The sequence below is a fragment of the Solea senegalensis genome, linkage group LG11, assembly GCF_019176455.1.
Source record: "Solea senegalensis isolate Sse05_10M linkage group LG11, IFAPA_SoseM_1, whole genome shotgun sequence".
Lineage (NCBI taxonomy): Eukaryota > Metazoa > Chordata > Actinopteri > Pleuronectiformes > Soleidae > Solea > Solea senegalensis.
The window spans coordinates 16,822,427-16,839,938 of NC_058031.1; the positions used below are offsets into that span (position 1 = coordinate 16,822,427).

A 17,512-nucleotide genomic window follows, 5' to 3' on the forward strand; every position below is an offset into this window, starting at 1 on the left:
TCCCTTTCCCTAAACCGTTGACAATAATTATTCTATCCCATCACAACAAAGACAAATTTTTTACAAGTATCAGTTCTCATGCAATTACAACATGCCCTCTTTGTTAAAGTATATCAAATTATCCACACTGCTAATAGCGAGTGATCCAATTGGAATTGTGTGTCAGAAACATAACCCACCTCTCTGCACGGGTAGATACCATGGTTATGTTTGTGAAACACTGATGCAGGACCAAAGTTCCTGAAGTTGTGTGTTTTGTGTTAGAAGTGACGCAAAAGACAATTTAAAATTCGATTTGAACAGCCACGGCATTCAGGCTGAGAGGTGTGTGCCTGGTTTTGCTGTCCAGACTTTCAAACCCAATTTGGTTAAAACCTGGATCGGCAAAAAAAATTAAAAGCCTGAACAAGGCCTATAAGTGAAGCTGATTTCTTTCATAAAACTGTGGGGTGAAACTATATTATATTTTTACTGCACAATTACGCACACTCTCGAGAAACAGTGGTAGGTCTTTCATGTAACATGAAAGTGAGCTGGAATCAACCTGCCATGAGCTGTAATTGGCTCAGAGTGGCTGAAAATGTCACATGTGATGTGATGTCGTGTAAGAGAACGCCTGTCGTCAGCATTAAGAAGCTTTTTGTGGTTTGGTCTGGTCTGGTCTGGTCTGGTCTGAGCGGCTCACATCAGCCGTCATGAAAAGAGGCTGCACGCACATTCACATACACACATGTACACTCCATACACGTATATAAACACACAAATAATGACATGTGGTGCAGTACACGGCCTCTCATAGGGACATGCACACCGCTTTTAATAGAGCTGTCCATCAACGCAGCGTGCAGCACTTGAAGAGGGAGAGAAGGAAGGAGGGAGGGAGGGAGAAATGCAGCTCAAGGGTGGAGGTAACATGAATGTAGTGGGATAGAGATTACCAGAGCAAGACAAGAGAGGACAGGAACTTTTGAGGCTGAGTCGTGTTCAATTCACAGGCATTTTTTTTGTTTCAAAGTGCTTCTGTATCCAGTACATGATGGAAAGATGAAAAAGAGCAGCTTTAAAAAATGAATGTAAAATAAGCAATTATGCAAATGAATGTAATCTATATCAAAGCGCGATGTAATAAGCCACAATAAGTCTTTTAATGTTTTACTCTTGTTTTACTGTGCTGGAACTGTCGCACATCTCGCTTTGTCACACACACCACCACCACCACCGCCTTAAATACTTGAAACATGTATAATATAATAACAATGTAAGAATGTGGTCAAATGTTTGACAATGCAATTTTTGTGAGAGAGGATTGATTCGTAAGATCATAGGTGCTGTAATAAATGGTTGACCAGAGCCTGACATTGTGTTCACACTGGTTCACACTTTTTGGCCTAAACATTCATCGAGGAGACTCTCCGTCCTTCTGATGCTGTTTGCATACAAACATGGTCACGATTGCTAGGAGCAGTTCACAGATCAATCAGTGTCAAATGGAAATGTATGCACGTATTGCACTATGTGCAAAGACTCAAAACAAGAAGACTGTAGTGACAGATCATTATCTGTGCTGTGTATGTGAAGGGCGAAGTATATGGGATGTAACATTAGCTGTGTTCATTGCATGTGCTGCATTTATCATTTACTTTTAGTCACTGAGTGGAGGCTCTTATGCAGAGTGACTGCAGTGAGTGAGTGAGTGAGTGAACGGTTTGTCTGGCGGCTCACACTCATAGCAGCAGACTAATGTACTGATCAATATTCCACACAGAGAGAGGGCGTTCCAGGAAATATTCCCATGATGAAGCGCTGAGACTCTACAGCTAATTATGAACACACACACATGCAGATTCACACAGGAATTCTTCTTAGGGCACTACATTCACTTCCATTAATTTGGAGAGCCGAAACAAAGTGTCTTCATAACCTTAATCACCTAATGCTTAACCTTGACCTTGACCTTAATTGAGCCACACCTGAATCTAATCTTAGCTAAACTCAAGCATTTCTTTTAAAATTAGGAACCAGGTTGTTATTTGAAGTCTCATCTAATAAGGGTTGCACGATATTATCTGCACGATTTTCGATATCAGCAGATAACGACTTGAAAATGGATATATATATACATACATATATCCATTTTCAAGTCATATATATATATATATATATATATATTTGTTGCCCATATATATATATATATCCTGCCTACTACTGTACCTCTATTGTGCTGAATTCGGCCTCAGCATGTTGCAGTTGTTTCAGCCATGTTACAACATTTATGAGCGCCTCCTGTTTTACTGTTGCACAGTGCACGCATGACATCAGCACACAAGTATAGTGCCTCACATGTCACAAGCACAGTTGACCGCAAAGGTTTGTTCGTGATGTATTTTGCACAAAACTGATGCAGAGCCTTTGCCATAGCCTGTGTGGCCTAAAGGAAGCTCAAGGAGTGTCCATGGAAAAAGAGTGAACTCCAGCTTTGTTCAATTGCAGCTCTTAGTAAAGGTCAAGCCTTCCCTTGCTTTTTAAAGTTTGTGATCGGGTCATTCACGCGTTCATCTCCACCAGACTGGGTGTTAGCATCTCTGCACTGGCTCCCACTCTCTTTACTTACCTCAGTGACCTTTCACATGCATATTCACTGTCACAATCACTGAGGTCTGCAACAATAAAACATTAAACTTGCTCCCACGCTGACAGTTATTAAATCTGGACTTATTCTGCTTGGCGTCCCCTGACCATGTATACGAGTTGGCAGTTTTATATTTGTATTGATCTTTTACTGTGTGTTTTATTGGTTTTATATTCTGTTTTTATTGCTTTTTTGTTGTTGTTTTTTTAAATTTACATCGTTTCATATCCTGTTTATTGTATGTTGTTTCGCGATGTACGGCACTTTGGTGAACTCTGAAATAAATTTGGACTGGACTGGATTGCAGAGCTCTGTGAGGAGAGGCCCACAGAGTCAGAGTTCACAAAAACTCCTGCACTAATACGTCTGAAAAACAAAAAACACAAACCTCCAAATGTAACATCTGAAGAAAAAGAAGAGGCTCTTCACTCATTGAAGACCGTATAGCTCTGCAGCTGACAGTTAATTCTCTGCTCGTCCTGACGAATGGACTGCTCACAAGCACACACACACAGACACAAACACACACACACACACACACAGACACACAAAATGGCCTATATCTCAGCTTGATTACATCAGCAAGCCAAGAGGAGAAAATCATAAAACACACTCACCTCTCACTTAAATCTACACACACACACACACACACACACACACACACACACACACACACACACACACACACACACACACACACACACACACACACACACACACACCGACTGTGTCATTCATCCTTTCATCTGTTGCCTCCCCTCGCTGAAAAACTCGGCCTGGTCGATTGTATTGACCACTATCAGGCTATAATGCAAGTTGTTTAATTAAAATCTGCCTCAGCACTCTGAGTCTCATCCAGCATGATCACAGCCTGTGTGAACTCTGCGTGACAAAAGCACAAAACCTGTGCATATGTGGGTGGATGATGGATAAATGGACGGACAGACAGACAGACAGTGTACGCACACATATATGCACACTTGTGATTAAAGATCTGGGCTGTGCTGTTAGATCAATAGCAGATTTGAGTCAGACTTTAAAAAAAAACAACAACAACAATACCACTGGGTATTGTAATGGATGGATGCAGGAAAGGAAGACCTCATACAACACTTGGAAGACAGACACACAAATGGGAAGAGTGAACTGAGGAAGATGTTGAATAAGAAAAGAATGGAGGCAGGTTAGAATTAAATGGGGGGGGCGCAGTAATTGAGAACTGAAGGTGTCAAAAGAAACAAGAGGACTGAGATAAACAAGAAAGAAGCTGCATGGATGCATTTTTTTATGAGATGATAAACAAAAAAGTCATGTTTCACTTCAGTGTTTCTTTTGGTCCATTCCTATGCCACGAAACAAGTAGTCCGCTTTTTTCAGTTGTGCGGTTATAGTCGGATTAATGTTTTAATGGTCATGGCAGTTCTTTATAGCACTGCAGTATGGCCTCAGTCACAGTATCACATGATTTCCCAACAAACTCTGAATGTCTAAATGACGTGTGTACATTTTGTACATACATATGAAATAATGTATAATAAGGGAAAACGCATAGTGCCTGTATGTAAAGGTGCAGTAGAGAGGACATGTACCCTCTGAAATAACATGTGAAAATCCTTTTTGAACTGAAAAACATGCAGCAGAGAGCGTGAGAGAAACCCACAGAAGACTTAAGTGAATCTCAACGTGGCAACTGTTTATTCAAGCTAAAGGCTGTGCAACTAAATTCACTTGTTCTTGTGTGGAGGGATGCACACCTGGTACATTTTTTGACTGAGGTTTGCTTTTCGGTCTAACAAGGTTTTGAGAATCAGTGCAGGGGATAGTGCGATGTCCTTCATGATAGATTTAGATGAAAAGTCTTTCGTTTTTGATGGAAAAATTCTCATCTCCTCTCATCGCCTGCAAATAAAATGTTTCATTCTGAGTGGCTGCTTCCTCCTCCAAATGTCTCCAGTCTGTGTTGCATGTTTCTCTGAACAGGATCTGGACAACAGACATGAGTAAACGTGCTTGAGTTTACTGCACGCATGTGTCCCCAAAGACACATTTCAACAGTTTTAAGTGATTTAACATTTTCATATCTTCTTTGATTAGATTCATTAAATGACTTGAAAAAACCCCTGAGGCAGACATGATATCGATGACACTGTCTGTCGTCTTCAAGAGACAGAGAGACTGATAAGTCTGTCCACAGTGCAGACCAGTTTGTGGAGGTATGAGGTGTGAATGAGTTGTACCGCCTCCACTTCAAACAGCCTTATCGTGCAGGGACAGCACCCAGCCAGCTTTCTCGAAAACATCCTGCGGCCAGTCTCTTCATCCGCCACTGCTGTCCACCCCCCTCGCCCCCACCTGTCTTTTTTTTTTCCCCCCCACATATTCCTCCCCATCGGCGTCGTCGGCTTGTGTTTCGGTCTGTTTCAGAGAAACGACGATCAGAGAAATGTGCGGACATGCACTGATGCACAGATATGTGTGCGTGTAGAGGCCAGTGACAGCTGCAGGCTGTGTCCTTAAACAACTTCTTTCCGTTGAGACTCGCTGTTAATAAGTGGAAGTGACAAGGCTGTCCTCCCAGGAAGAACAGCAACATCACTCGTTCCAGGTAACTGGCCCAAAGTGACATTTGTTTAGGTTCAAGTGACAAAGACCTTTACATGCTGTAAATAAATTATGACCTGTTGTTTTGCATGTTATTTTGCCCACAGTCAACATTTCTTTCTTAGACATGACCACAAAAGGTCCCTAAGGTTAAGTAAAAGGAAGGGAAGGGAAGGAAGTTTGCTGAAGTTTGTCCTTTTTACCGAACTATTACAAAGAATGGTACACAGACAGTAAAATACATTGGATGTCATCTACGACACCTAAATAAATAACACTCAATACACAATACCACACCATTTCATCACTGGTGACGTTAAAAAGCAAAGGGTAACTTCCAACTTTGCAAAATGTGATGCTAAAATGCTGTCGTCTAATTTACTCGCGGCATCTAAAAAAAGGTCGAATTCAAATATCAAATTTGAATCCGTCCAGGTAAAGTTAAACGCTCGCATCTGTCTCATCTCAACGTTTGTTTTTCTTCACTCAGTCACAGTTAGAGCAGGTTCAGTCTGCTTGTCTATCTGTCAGTACCTGTGAGAGGCAGCAAAACACATTAATCATTTCAAGCAAATCATTATGAATTCTTGCACTTGCACCCCTCTGCTCGCTACTGCACTAATGACACGCCTGTGTGTGTCTGTGTGTGTGTGCACGTAGATGTGCAGAGTATGTGTTCGTCCAGGTGTGTGCTATTTGCCTCGCTCACTGTCTGTCTGTCTGCTGGCTGTAGTCTCTTCTCTCATGTTTTATGCATATGATGGAGAGAGAGAATCCTCATCCCTCCAGTTCTCTCCCCTTCCTCTCCCTCTCCTCCCCCATCCCAACCTACTTAGCTGGAATAGTCCTGTAACTTCACCATACACGGGGAAAGATAACTCCCATTCCTCCCCCATTTTTTGGTGCATACCTTTGACAACACAAGTGAAAAGGTGGGCAGATAAGGAAAGAGAGAAAGGGCAGAAAGATAAGAGGTGAGGAAAAAGAGGGAGGGATGGGGGTGATAAGAAGACACAGGGCCATATATTAACGGCAAGGTGAGTGTGGAGGGAACTGCAAGAGGTACAACACTATATGAGAGCAGAAAGAAACTCCCTCATCCACGCCAGTGTCTGTGTCTGAACAGAACAGCATGTGCTTATAAAGACTGAAACACTCACGTGTGTAAAATATCCTGTTTTCAGGGCTTTGTCGGTGCTAATTTGGATTCAACCAAGTCAATGATAAAGAATAATAGACATTTTTATATCCACCATGGGAAGATTTCTTCTGTTCTAAACACAGAATGTGATGAAAGTCCCATTCAGACCTAGTATTAACATCCATCCACAACGATCTGATCGTACCTGATGGTGGAATCACACGGGGGATTAAAATGCATGCTGTATCCACATGAGATAGGATCTGGCTTACTCACACTGTGTATTCAAATAAAATGATGTTTCTGAAAGGGGGTCATTGTATCTCTGGTTTTGTTTTCTGGTTCTAGTTCTATTTCAGTGGGCCATTTGGCAGCCATTCTTTTAAAATCACCTCACTGTGCTACGAGTGTTAGCGTCAATTCAACAGGCTGCAGCAGGAAACGGATCAAGTCGCGAGTTGAGCGCTTGCTTCTGTTATCAAAAAATCTTCCCAGCCTGTGATCTGACAGTGGGTTTTCATTATTACTAATTATGAAGCTGAGTGAAACAGAAAAGAGAACGACAGCAGCCTCAGCATGAGGCATAAGTGACACAATAACACTGTAGATAGTATTGATGCGATTTCAGCGCATTACATCTAATCATTTGGCACTATTACAGACAGCCGTACATCTGTAAACACCAAAGCTTCAGTTCAGATAACTAAGAATTAAGTGCAACGAAATGACTGATTTTCTGAAATGTTGATAGGATTCAATCGATTGTTTTGTCGGAAATGACGACACGGTTATTTGTCCCTTATGTTGATGAGTTGTAGAGATCAGCTGTCTGCTGAGCATATGCTACCACTGCTTTAAATTTAATCTGGGAGTAGAATTTTGATGAAGCGCATCTGGTCGAGTATTGTTCTGCACTTGATGTTATGGCAGGAGCATAAATACTAAAACCATTGTGTGGTATTGTACGTATAACCTTCTATTGTTTATGTGGAAATCTATTGTAATTCTGTGCGATAATTAGCAGCATAAGCCACTTTGGTAAATATTTTCTGTACAGTATTCAGTTTCTCTACACATCTAAATACATAGTGTTGATGTAAATTGCATACCTCATTTCATTTTATTTTATTTTATTTTATTTTATTTATTTTAATATTTGTTTCTTTAGGTAATCTATGCCATTCTGTTCTGTTCTGTCCTTTGTAACATGTATGCTACTGCACAAGTGAATTTCCCCATTGTGGGATCAATAAAGTACAATCTAATCTAATGTAATCTAATCTAACACAATTGTATGATTAAAAGAACACAAATGTGTTACTGTGTGTTAAGGTAGTCCTGGGAGCAGGAGAAAACACTTGGCCAGCTACGAGTGCTCGCCGTGAGGACAAAAACAAAAGTGGTTACTCAACTTTAAGTTTCTGAAAATAAAGTTTTGCTAATGATTCTGTCATAACTTTGGTTATGGTCTGGTTTGGTGTGGTTATTTCCTTTTTAGGGGGTTGGAACAGACAGTGAAATCTGTGGCCTGAATGGCCTCCTCCCATACGTTTCTGTGTTTGTGTGTCCAGTGCACGTCTCCTGGTGACGCTGATAATGCTGTTGCCATCACAGCAGCTCTAATACGCCCACAGAGATTCTTATATGGCAACATACAAGTGTCACCTGGTATCTAAGGCATAAACACACTACAGTGACCTTTTCTGGGGCTGATTTTCTTTCTATGAATCATAGAAATAATATTCAATGGCAATAGTTGTCTGTCAAAGTTTAAAAAAACAAACAATTAAAAAAACACTATTAAGGACAAGGACTGAGAAAAGTAGAGGGCGTATTGGAAGGAAGACTACAGAAAGAAAAACTGGAAGATAAATCAGACGACAGCAAACGAAAGAAAGAGCTCAGAGGAAAGCTGAGGAGAAAGACTGCTTCTGTGTGACTAATTGGAGAGAGGAGGGTTGTAACAGAGACGGGGTTAGAGATGTTATTCCCATTGGGAGCACTCTTAGTCAGAAAGAGTCTAGTAAGAAAAAAGAAAAGGAGCACTACTATTGTGAAAAGAATATTTCAATTCAGAAAGCGTCTCTAGCAAACATCTATGACAGACACTGATATGTGAACATAAACTAAATGAAAATATTTTCATTTATGTTATCGTTTACTGTGTTGTGTGTGTGTGTGTGATTTCACAACTGAGCACCGTCGTGACATTTCCTCGACAGAAAGCAGCAGACGAGCTGCTGATTTTAAATAAACCACTTTTATCTACCCACATAAGCTAACTTCCATGCAGCTGTGACATGCATTGACTAATCCCCAGGGGAAATCTGGTTAGATGTAAATAAATGTCCATATTGTATGTAGTACGTGCACTCTTTCATGTGCTGATACTATATGAGGGCATTAATGTGCCTACATAGGGGAATTTACATAAATAAATGCGCACATTTCTCTTCTCAAGCACATTGGTCCATAAATGTGTGGGGGCATCCATATGTAAATGTGTGTGTGTGTGTGTGTATGTGTGTGTGTGTGTCTCCACTGAGCTGCCGATGCAACCGGAGGCTTTCAAACAGGATTTCCACCGCTTGGTGCAGGTTTATGCCAATGCTGGAGCTTTTGATTTGCCGCTCACTCAAGGACAGCCAAGCATAACAGACTGCATCCTCATACCACAGAGGAGGAGAGACTGGAGAGACGGAGGGAGGAGAGAGGAGGGCAAAGTAGGAAGAAAGAATTATTAAGCTACAATGAATGGGGCGGGGTTACTGAGTAATGGACTGAAGAAAGAAAGAGCCACTAGCTCTTGGGAATCTGGAAAATAGGGGGGGTAAGGATATTTGCAGTGGTACAATTCAGTTGTGCTGAAAGTTTGAGTTTGAGAAGTGATTACTTTCAGCACTTTATGAAACTTAATTGCATGTCAGGATTCACGCAGTCACTTTAAATTCTCACTGGCAGCTTGTTAATGAGTAGACTAATAAAAAAACATTCCCAGTTTGATCAGCATTATGGTTTTACTCGAGGCAGTGTTTCTGCGACTCATTTCGTAATACTGTTATTGATGTAGTTAAGCTCTCCGACAGCTGTATTGCAGTGTTACTGTGCAACTAGTACTGTCCTTCAACTGTAATACAGCTGGCACGGTTTCGGCTCGGCGAGCCATTCAAAAGCGATCGTATTAAGATTTCCACAGGAGTAGTTAAACCGAAAGGTTAAAATGGTTCCATCCTTATTCGTTGTCTTTATTCTATGAGTTGCAGGAACTCAAATGGCTTGATGGGAATTCCTGTCGCCTGCACAATTACCTTTATACCTGCTACTCAGTTCAGAACATTACATTTAATGAGAGTATATTGGCACATTCTTAATAAAATGCATACAAATGAAACGTGAAATCCCCGCTTGCTGTATTTGAAGACGATGTAGAATCTGTGTACAGAACACATCTTCCCTTGTTCCTCGCATCAGTGCAGTTCAAAGTCTTTTAAATAATAATAGGTTTGTTGTGAAACATTACAGAGAGATTTGGGCGGCAGTTGTTACTCAAACTACAGAGGAAAAGCGGGAGACAATGAAGCACTGATGAGCTCACAACAGGCACTCTATTTATTTCAGTTCTAGGTATCGTCTCGGAATTATAATCATTACGCTCCCGTCTGCGCTGATGAAAATACATCTCCTCATTTAGGCCCACGTAGTCACGTCAGTCATTCCAGAGAAAACATCAGCACTGGCGCAATCCTCTGGAACACAACTGCCATTAAGGTGATAAATATATATCAAGTCTTGTGCAAGAAATGTAAGCGATAATTACGAGTGTCATATCTGTAACTTGTTATCAGTGGCATTATTATTGTTGTCATCATCAGCACTGCTGTAAGGAAAGGGGGCGGCCCACTTCACACATGCAAGTGTTCATCACAAAGTGAGTTTGTTCTATACGTCCAGATAATGACTAGTAATTACTAGTTAAGAAAACTAGTAATAACTTCAGGAAGAGTGATTAACGCTGATGTCTGTGTGTGTGTGTCTTTTCTTTTCATTTATAATAACCTAATCTATAGGCTGTCTGTGGACAGTGTCATAAGAGCGATGGCATAACCATAAGAGTAGATAATGTTGAGAAGCAGCACGGGATTATGTGAGCCGATGCATTGTTGTCTTGTTTCTTCATTACGGGAAGAGAACACACGAGAAGAGAATATTTCCACGGCGCTTTGCCCCAAACGACATTTAAAGGATGACGTCATTAAAATGTGAAAAAATGAAAGGATCTGTTACCTTGAAGAGAAACTGAATAGTATTTGGAAATGTTATGGCTAACATATATAGATCATTTGGTGCCATACTACTCAATATTGTATCTTTAATTCTTGATCATTAATTGACCAGTAAAATGAATGGTTAAAAAGTATAGCATGTTGTTTACGTGATGCTAGACGATCACATGACGTCTATATTTACGTATAGATATTATGTATAATGTTTTGTTTTTAATAATACAAACTCAACATTATTTCACTGTCAGAGCTGCAGCTTACATCCTCACATGTCTGTGAGAGTCTGTGAGTGGATATGTTCTTTTTTCTGTTGCTCCAGCTGTGAGTTAAATTCACCGTGATAAAGTCGTAAAACAGCTCTTATGAGAAATGGGCTGGAAGGATCGCCGGATCAGACACGACCTGTGGTGATAACATGTACTGACGTCCTTTACCGTGTCCATGTGAATCTGTCTATATCCATGTACCTTGTTCTTGTTGTTTTTCCTCAGTCCCTGTCAGTGTCATGGCTTTTTCCAATCAAATTGATTTCAAATAACTGACATAAACCATGGCAACATATTCTCAGTGCTCCTGTTTAGCATCATAATGTGCACAATTTGAACCAGACAGAGTAACGCTTAATATATGATATTGTATAGTATGAATGGAATTATATATCCCACTTTTTATCTTTCTAAATTGTTGCTGCTTTTGACTTTTATCAGGTTTACTTGTAAGTAAACAAAAACAAGACCAACGCTGTTATTCGTGCTGTTTCCAAACAGTCAGACATGAATGATTTGTTCTGATGAAGCTCAAAAATGTTCAGTAATTTATGAGTTGCACATAAATAGCTATTAATCTGCAGAAAATTGAACAAACTGTTCATGCATCTGTCTGTTACACATAAACACATGCACACGCGCGCACATAAAAACAATGTGTGACAGGCAGATGTGAAGATTGGAGAGACGGGAACAGAGAAGCGCAATTTGCAGATTTTGCTGGAAACTAATTAATCCAACTAACACACACACACACACACACACACACACACACGCATTTCCATTAGCAGCACTATGTGCACGCTGAGTCTAAAATTAGTGCACAGTCTGTTCAACAACAAAGAGGCTACAGGGAGGAAGACGTGCTGCCAAAGGGCTTAGATAGAAAATGGCTGAGAGGGAGAAGATCAAGTTAGTGTGAACGACAGTTGCCACAGGAAATGGGAAACCTTTTCAAGTCGCACTTGTTTACACGCTATGATTAAGTGACTTGATTTGAACTGCTACCCATGCAGCAAAGATCACATCTATGGCTGCACAAAACAATAGAAATGTTTTTAAAATACCAACATCATGTATGTATACGCCTGATGTTTACTTTATGTAAACACTTCACATTGTGCTGCATATCCAAGTAACTGCTCCAATATCAACCTCAACACTGGCCTCATGAACGCTTCTACATTTGGACAGTAAAGCACTGCCTGAAACACAAGAACAGATGAGTTTGATGCTAAAGGGTGTTTTCCAACATTTTCATAGCTTTTTATCATACAAGTGGATAAAGAAGAAGAGAATACAGGACCAGCGATTTCTCTTGCAACAACTCTTGCAGCTAGCAGCTGCCCACTCAGGGCACTTTGGATAAAAGCCTCCATTAAATTGCTTAAATTCCATTTCACTATGGCCTGTAGAGTCATGTTTATCAACATCCACACATCAAGGTTCACACGAAAACACACTGTGTGAAGAATAAAATTAAACTTAAAAATAATGAGGTAGGCTGTGATATCTTTTTTGTACAGCCACGAACTGCTGATACGCAGTATTTTCCTTCTCTAAGACTGAAAGCGGCTAAAGTTCCATCCATCATTCATCATGGAACACACAGAAAGCTGTGTTACCTAAAACCCACATTTGCTGAGTAAAAATCTCTCTGATTCTTGAACCCCCTCAAACACTGATTACATAATTCTCCTTCGATCGAGTCAACACAATTTAAACATGACGTATATGTGCGACTCATTCAACAGCTTTGAAACATTGAAAATGAAACATCTCTGGCCTGTTAATATGAAATAATCTCTTCAGCTGTGCGGGTTCAGCCTGCTAAACGTGATGTGATGCAAATGGAATGGAAGCATAGTTTGTGGGATATGAAGCCTGGCACTGCTTATTAGATTATCAGGACACACAGCGCATTGATTAACTGTGATAATAAAGGATAATGTTCAGTTTAAGTATTAATCCATAGCAGCAGACACAACAAGGCGGGAGCGCTGCCATGCAGCTGAGGGACTTTTCTACAGGTTTTTAAATGACAAAAGTTTGGCATTTAAAGTTAAATAATGCAGTAAATATGAATTGATATTTATATATTTGAGTTTTTTTAAATCTAAAATGGGGGGGTGGTGTCTCTTCTCATTTTATTTATTTTTAAAGGTCCAAGCGTACATATTATGCATCAAATTTTACAATCTAAATAAAAAATATTCCCACGATTCCGTATTTTTTTTTTTTTACCACCGCAAACTCTGTGAGGTAAATAAACATAATGTCACACACTAATGTCAAGAAACGTTGAACTAACCGCAATAGAAACCTGTACAAAATGCAGTAAATCAGACGCACTTCAAACTTAAAGATAGGTTAATGTTTTGGAAAAAATAATAAATTCTAGGTTTTTTTTTTGGTTTTTTTTAAGATGATGATTGAACTTTATGCTGATGTGTTGCATTGCATAATATGTTTTCCATTTTTCCTGTGGGCTTTTGCCCTTAATTAACATAATCATTTATTGCACAAGGTTCTGGCATAAACTACAGTAAGACAAGAGGCTGTGTGTGTGTGTGTGTTCATTTGTCACATGTACAGTCCATATCATATAAGTCAGAGGCTTATCAAATCATCCCCTATATTTTTTTAACCTGCAGTAATCACTTTGCCAAAGTCTTATGTTTTCACAGATGTAAAATTCAAGTAGCATATATTGTTTGTTAAATAACGGTTATAAATAAATACATGAAAATGTAGGTGTCTTCTATTGCATAGAATGAAGCTGTAGCATAAGCTCAGTCAGGAAGAATAAAATGCTGCATGCTTCCCTCATAGTCTCATTCACATACGACCGGCTTACATAACGTCCTCCTGCATGTGCATTGTCACTCCCCAGCTATCACTTCCCGGGGTGTTAAGACAACAACACAACCACTCTTGTTTGGGTGCTGCTGCATCATCTATTTTCTCACACTCTGGAGCAAATCCCAGCTGACATAGGGTGAAAGGCAGGGTACACCTTGGACAGGTCACTGGTCCACCGCGCGACCAACGTACAGAGAAGAACAACCATTCATGCACACCTATGGTCGCTTTAGAGCATCTATCAATCTATCCATCCATAACCCGGGGCTTCTTGCTGCAAAGGCAAGAGTGCTAACCACTACACCAACCGTGTGGCCCGCTTAAGTGTGTCCAATTTACCTCATTCCTTAACCTTAAGTCTTCTGCCTAACCTCAAACATAACCTGGTAATGTCTAAACAGAACCCGGCCACATTTCAAATCTTAGCCTTAAACTTAAAGTTTAAGTTCCACAGAAATGAGGTTCAGCCTCATTAGTACCAAGTTTTGGTCCTTAAGGGAAAAACTGATCTGGACAAGGTCAGTGTTTCAGGTATATAAACAAACACACACACACACACACACACAGGCAAGTGTTGTGTGTCTTGTCTCTGGACATTAATTGAGATTCTGTCAGGGACTCTGGAAGGAATTACTGCCACTTGCTGTGCCTTTACACTTGCTGTCCATCACACACAGACAAAGACCTCCACTACACATACACACACATACACACGCACAGTTTTATGTGCTGTCTTGCTATCCTCCTTTTGCTCATTCATTTATTTTCAATTATTTCAATCATTCAGTCTTTAAATTAAATTATCAGGACATACACATAATTAAAGCTTGTCATTATCTTTTTATTTTCACCATGCGCTTTCATTCTACCTCTCTCACTCTCTCTCTGTCTTCATAGATCTCTCTTTCCTCAATCCATCTATCTCACGTCTGTCGCTCCCCTGACTCATTCACTTTATTCACTCACTATAATTGAATCTCATTCAAGTCAAAAGTGCGTTACTGGCACGCAAAAATAAAACAAAAAGCATCACGCCAAAGCAAAACATCTCCCTCTAGCCTTTCTCTTGCCTGACAATAGGCCAGAAAAATCTTCTTTTCTGTTACAGTAGGACCTGTTTTCAAAATCCAACTTTCATTGTTCACTTTTTCTTGCTGTGATTTATTTAACACTTGTTTGTGCTCACTGGATTAAAATATTATTCATACACAAATGTCTCTTAATATAAATCCCCATTACATTTTTATTTAGTCATCAATGTATTAAGGTTACAGTGTAATAAGTATTATTAGATTACTGATTTCCCTTAAAGTATGTGGTAAGAACACTATGACGTCATTCCTATTGTTACAGACAATTACTGTAGAAAAGTGAAGACATAGAGAGTTAAGAGTTTAAACGTCCAGTGTGTAACATTTAGGAGGGTTTATTGGTAGAAATCGTACACCTTAAAATGTTCCATACATTCACATGAGCACAGTCAAAGCTGACCTACCTCAGTGAGGTGTGGGTTGGGGTTGAATCCACACTGGTTACAGACAGTGGCCTTACACTGGGTGCAGGTGTTGTAGTTGGGTACAGCCGGTGGGTTGGACAGCTCTGTGGTGGTGCACACTGGACACAGTTTGCTGCTTGGCATGGGAGCAATCTGGGGCACCGAGTAAGGTGAGGTGGGCGTCATGCTGCGGTCAGGAGAAGCCGATGGAGATCTGCCTGTCCTGGAGCCACTGAAGTCGACTTGGAGGTTTCTACGAGATGCATGCTGGCCAGGACTTTCATGGCCTCCCATACTGGACCCAGTACGGCCGTGACCCGTACCGAGACCAGAGCCCTGGCTGGACTGCATATGTCGGGGAGGAGTCGGAGTCTCATGAGTTGCCAGGCGGTAAGGCTCGCCAGCTCTGGACCCTATTCCTCCACCTGTACCCATACCTGCTCCTATTCCTCCTCCTCCCATTCCCCCCATTCCTCCACTTCCCATTCCGGCCATTCCTCCACCTCCCATTCCTCCACTTCCCATTCCAGCCATTCCTCCACTTCCCATTCCGCCCATTCCTCCACCTCCCATTCCTCCACTTCCCATTCTGCCCATTCCTCCTCCACCCATTCCCCACCTCCCATTCCTCCTCCTATTCCACCCATTCCTCCGCCTCCCATTCCCCCTACTCTTCCTCCTCCCATTCCTCCTCCTCCTATTCCTCCCATTCCTCCTCCTCCATGTCCTCCTTGTTGCATGGCAGGCTTGGGGCTACCCATTTGGCCCCTAAAAGAAAGGGAGAAAGCACAAAGGAGAAAAAAAAGAAAAAGCATTATCATCTATCAAATGGGCAAATAACATTTATTTCCCCCACACACACATACCTTAACCATAACCAAGAATTGAGTTAGGCTAACCTAAACCCAATTCTAACCCTAACCCTAAAACCAGATCTGAACCCAAAAAAGCAGTAAGGACCATCCAAAATGTCTTCACTTTGCCCAAATGTCCTCATTCCGTATGGTTTATACGGTTTTTGCCACAAATACAAGAACCCACACACACACAAAGTCTTCACCTTGTGGCGCTCACAGCTCTAACAAGATAGTTAAAAATGAAATGATTCCTGGGTAAGATACGGCAGGTTTTCTTAGTCATGCCAATTAATGGTCAACATCACAACACCAGATGCTGTTTAGGCTCACATTAATAATTGTGCCTTGCAACATAATCTCCTCCAAAGAAAAACAAATGCTTTTAAATGATGCCCATTGATCTTATATGGCTCATCAACTGGATACTGAATTTTCTATCTGGGACATGTTTCAGCATCCATGTCAAGTTCATATATCCATGAAGTGAAGATGAAATTGCGTGGCTGCAAATGTCATCTTGGAGAAAACAAGACTCGTGAGCTTCAGCTAGACAAAACACAAACTACATAGTTGTGATTCTGTGATATGTTGCCCATCTGTTGTGAATGGCTCTTTTGGCATTTTGGAAAAGTGAGGGTATCGATAACATGAAAAGCCTTTTTATAGATGGAACATATATATATATATTTCCTACATTTGAACAACGGAGAAATAAACTTATCCCATTCCTTCCAGAGGAGTCACCTATGAAATCTGTCCTCTCCTTGAGAGGTGCAGTTGCCTTGATTTATAAGTGCATTGCTAATTTACAGAACCTATCCCTGGAGACTCTGAGATCCATGTGGGAGACAGACCGGAGCGGGGGTGGGGGTGGTTGGGGTATTTCACCAGAACAGTGGGGAGCAGCGCTGCAGGGGGTGCACTCTGCCTCATTATGTTAGTAAAAGTAGTAGAGTAATTCAATTTAAGGTGTTACATCACCTTCACTTCTCAAAAGCCAAACTCTTTGGCACTGTCCTTGCTTGTCCACTTACTGGAATACCATCTTCACGACTCTGGCAGACGTCTTCCAATTGCTATCTTTGGGGTGGCAGGGGTCAACAATAAGAATCTAGTCGGAGTCGGTACTAAACGTCGAATAACAAAATCTGTCACTCTGTTGGCCAAAAGGAAGTCTCCCCACTACCCGAGCTGGACTCCATGGATGCAGGATGTGTTGCACCATCTCAGCCTTGAGACACTTTTCACACCTAATACTGTAGTCCGCTAGACTCGCTACGATTGGGGACTACTCGGTTCAAACCGGGGTTGCAACATTCAACAGGTCCAAGTTTGCTTTCACACTGCACTTCAGTGAAACAAACCGAACCTTTTGAAC

General features: G+C 40.9%; 1 protein-coding gene across 3 annotated transcripts in view; it reads right to left on the reverse strand.

The window, feature by feature from the left end:
* Positions 1-15,769, reverse strand: part of bsna (bassoon presynaptic cytomatrix protein a) — an 81,493-nt gene extending 65,724 nt beyond the window's left edge. For all 3 annotated transcript variants that reach the window (XR_006361321.1, XR_006361320.1, XM_044038594.1), the window contains exon 1: positions 15,278-15,769. Coding sequence is in view for 1 of the 3 variants with exons in the window: in XM_044038594.1 (XP_043894529.1) it covers positions 15,278-15,763 (486 nt within the window). In the remaining 2 variants the exon portion in view is untranslated. The remainder of the gene's footprint in view (positions 1-15,277) is intronic.
* Between the last annotated feature and the right edge of the window lie 1,743 nt (positions 15,770-17,512).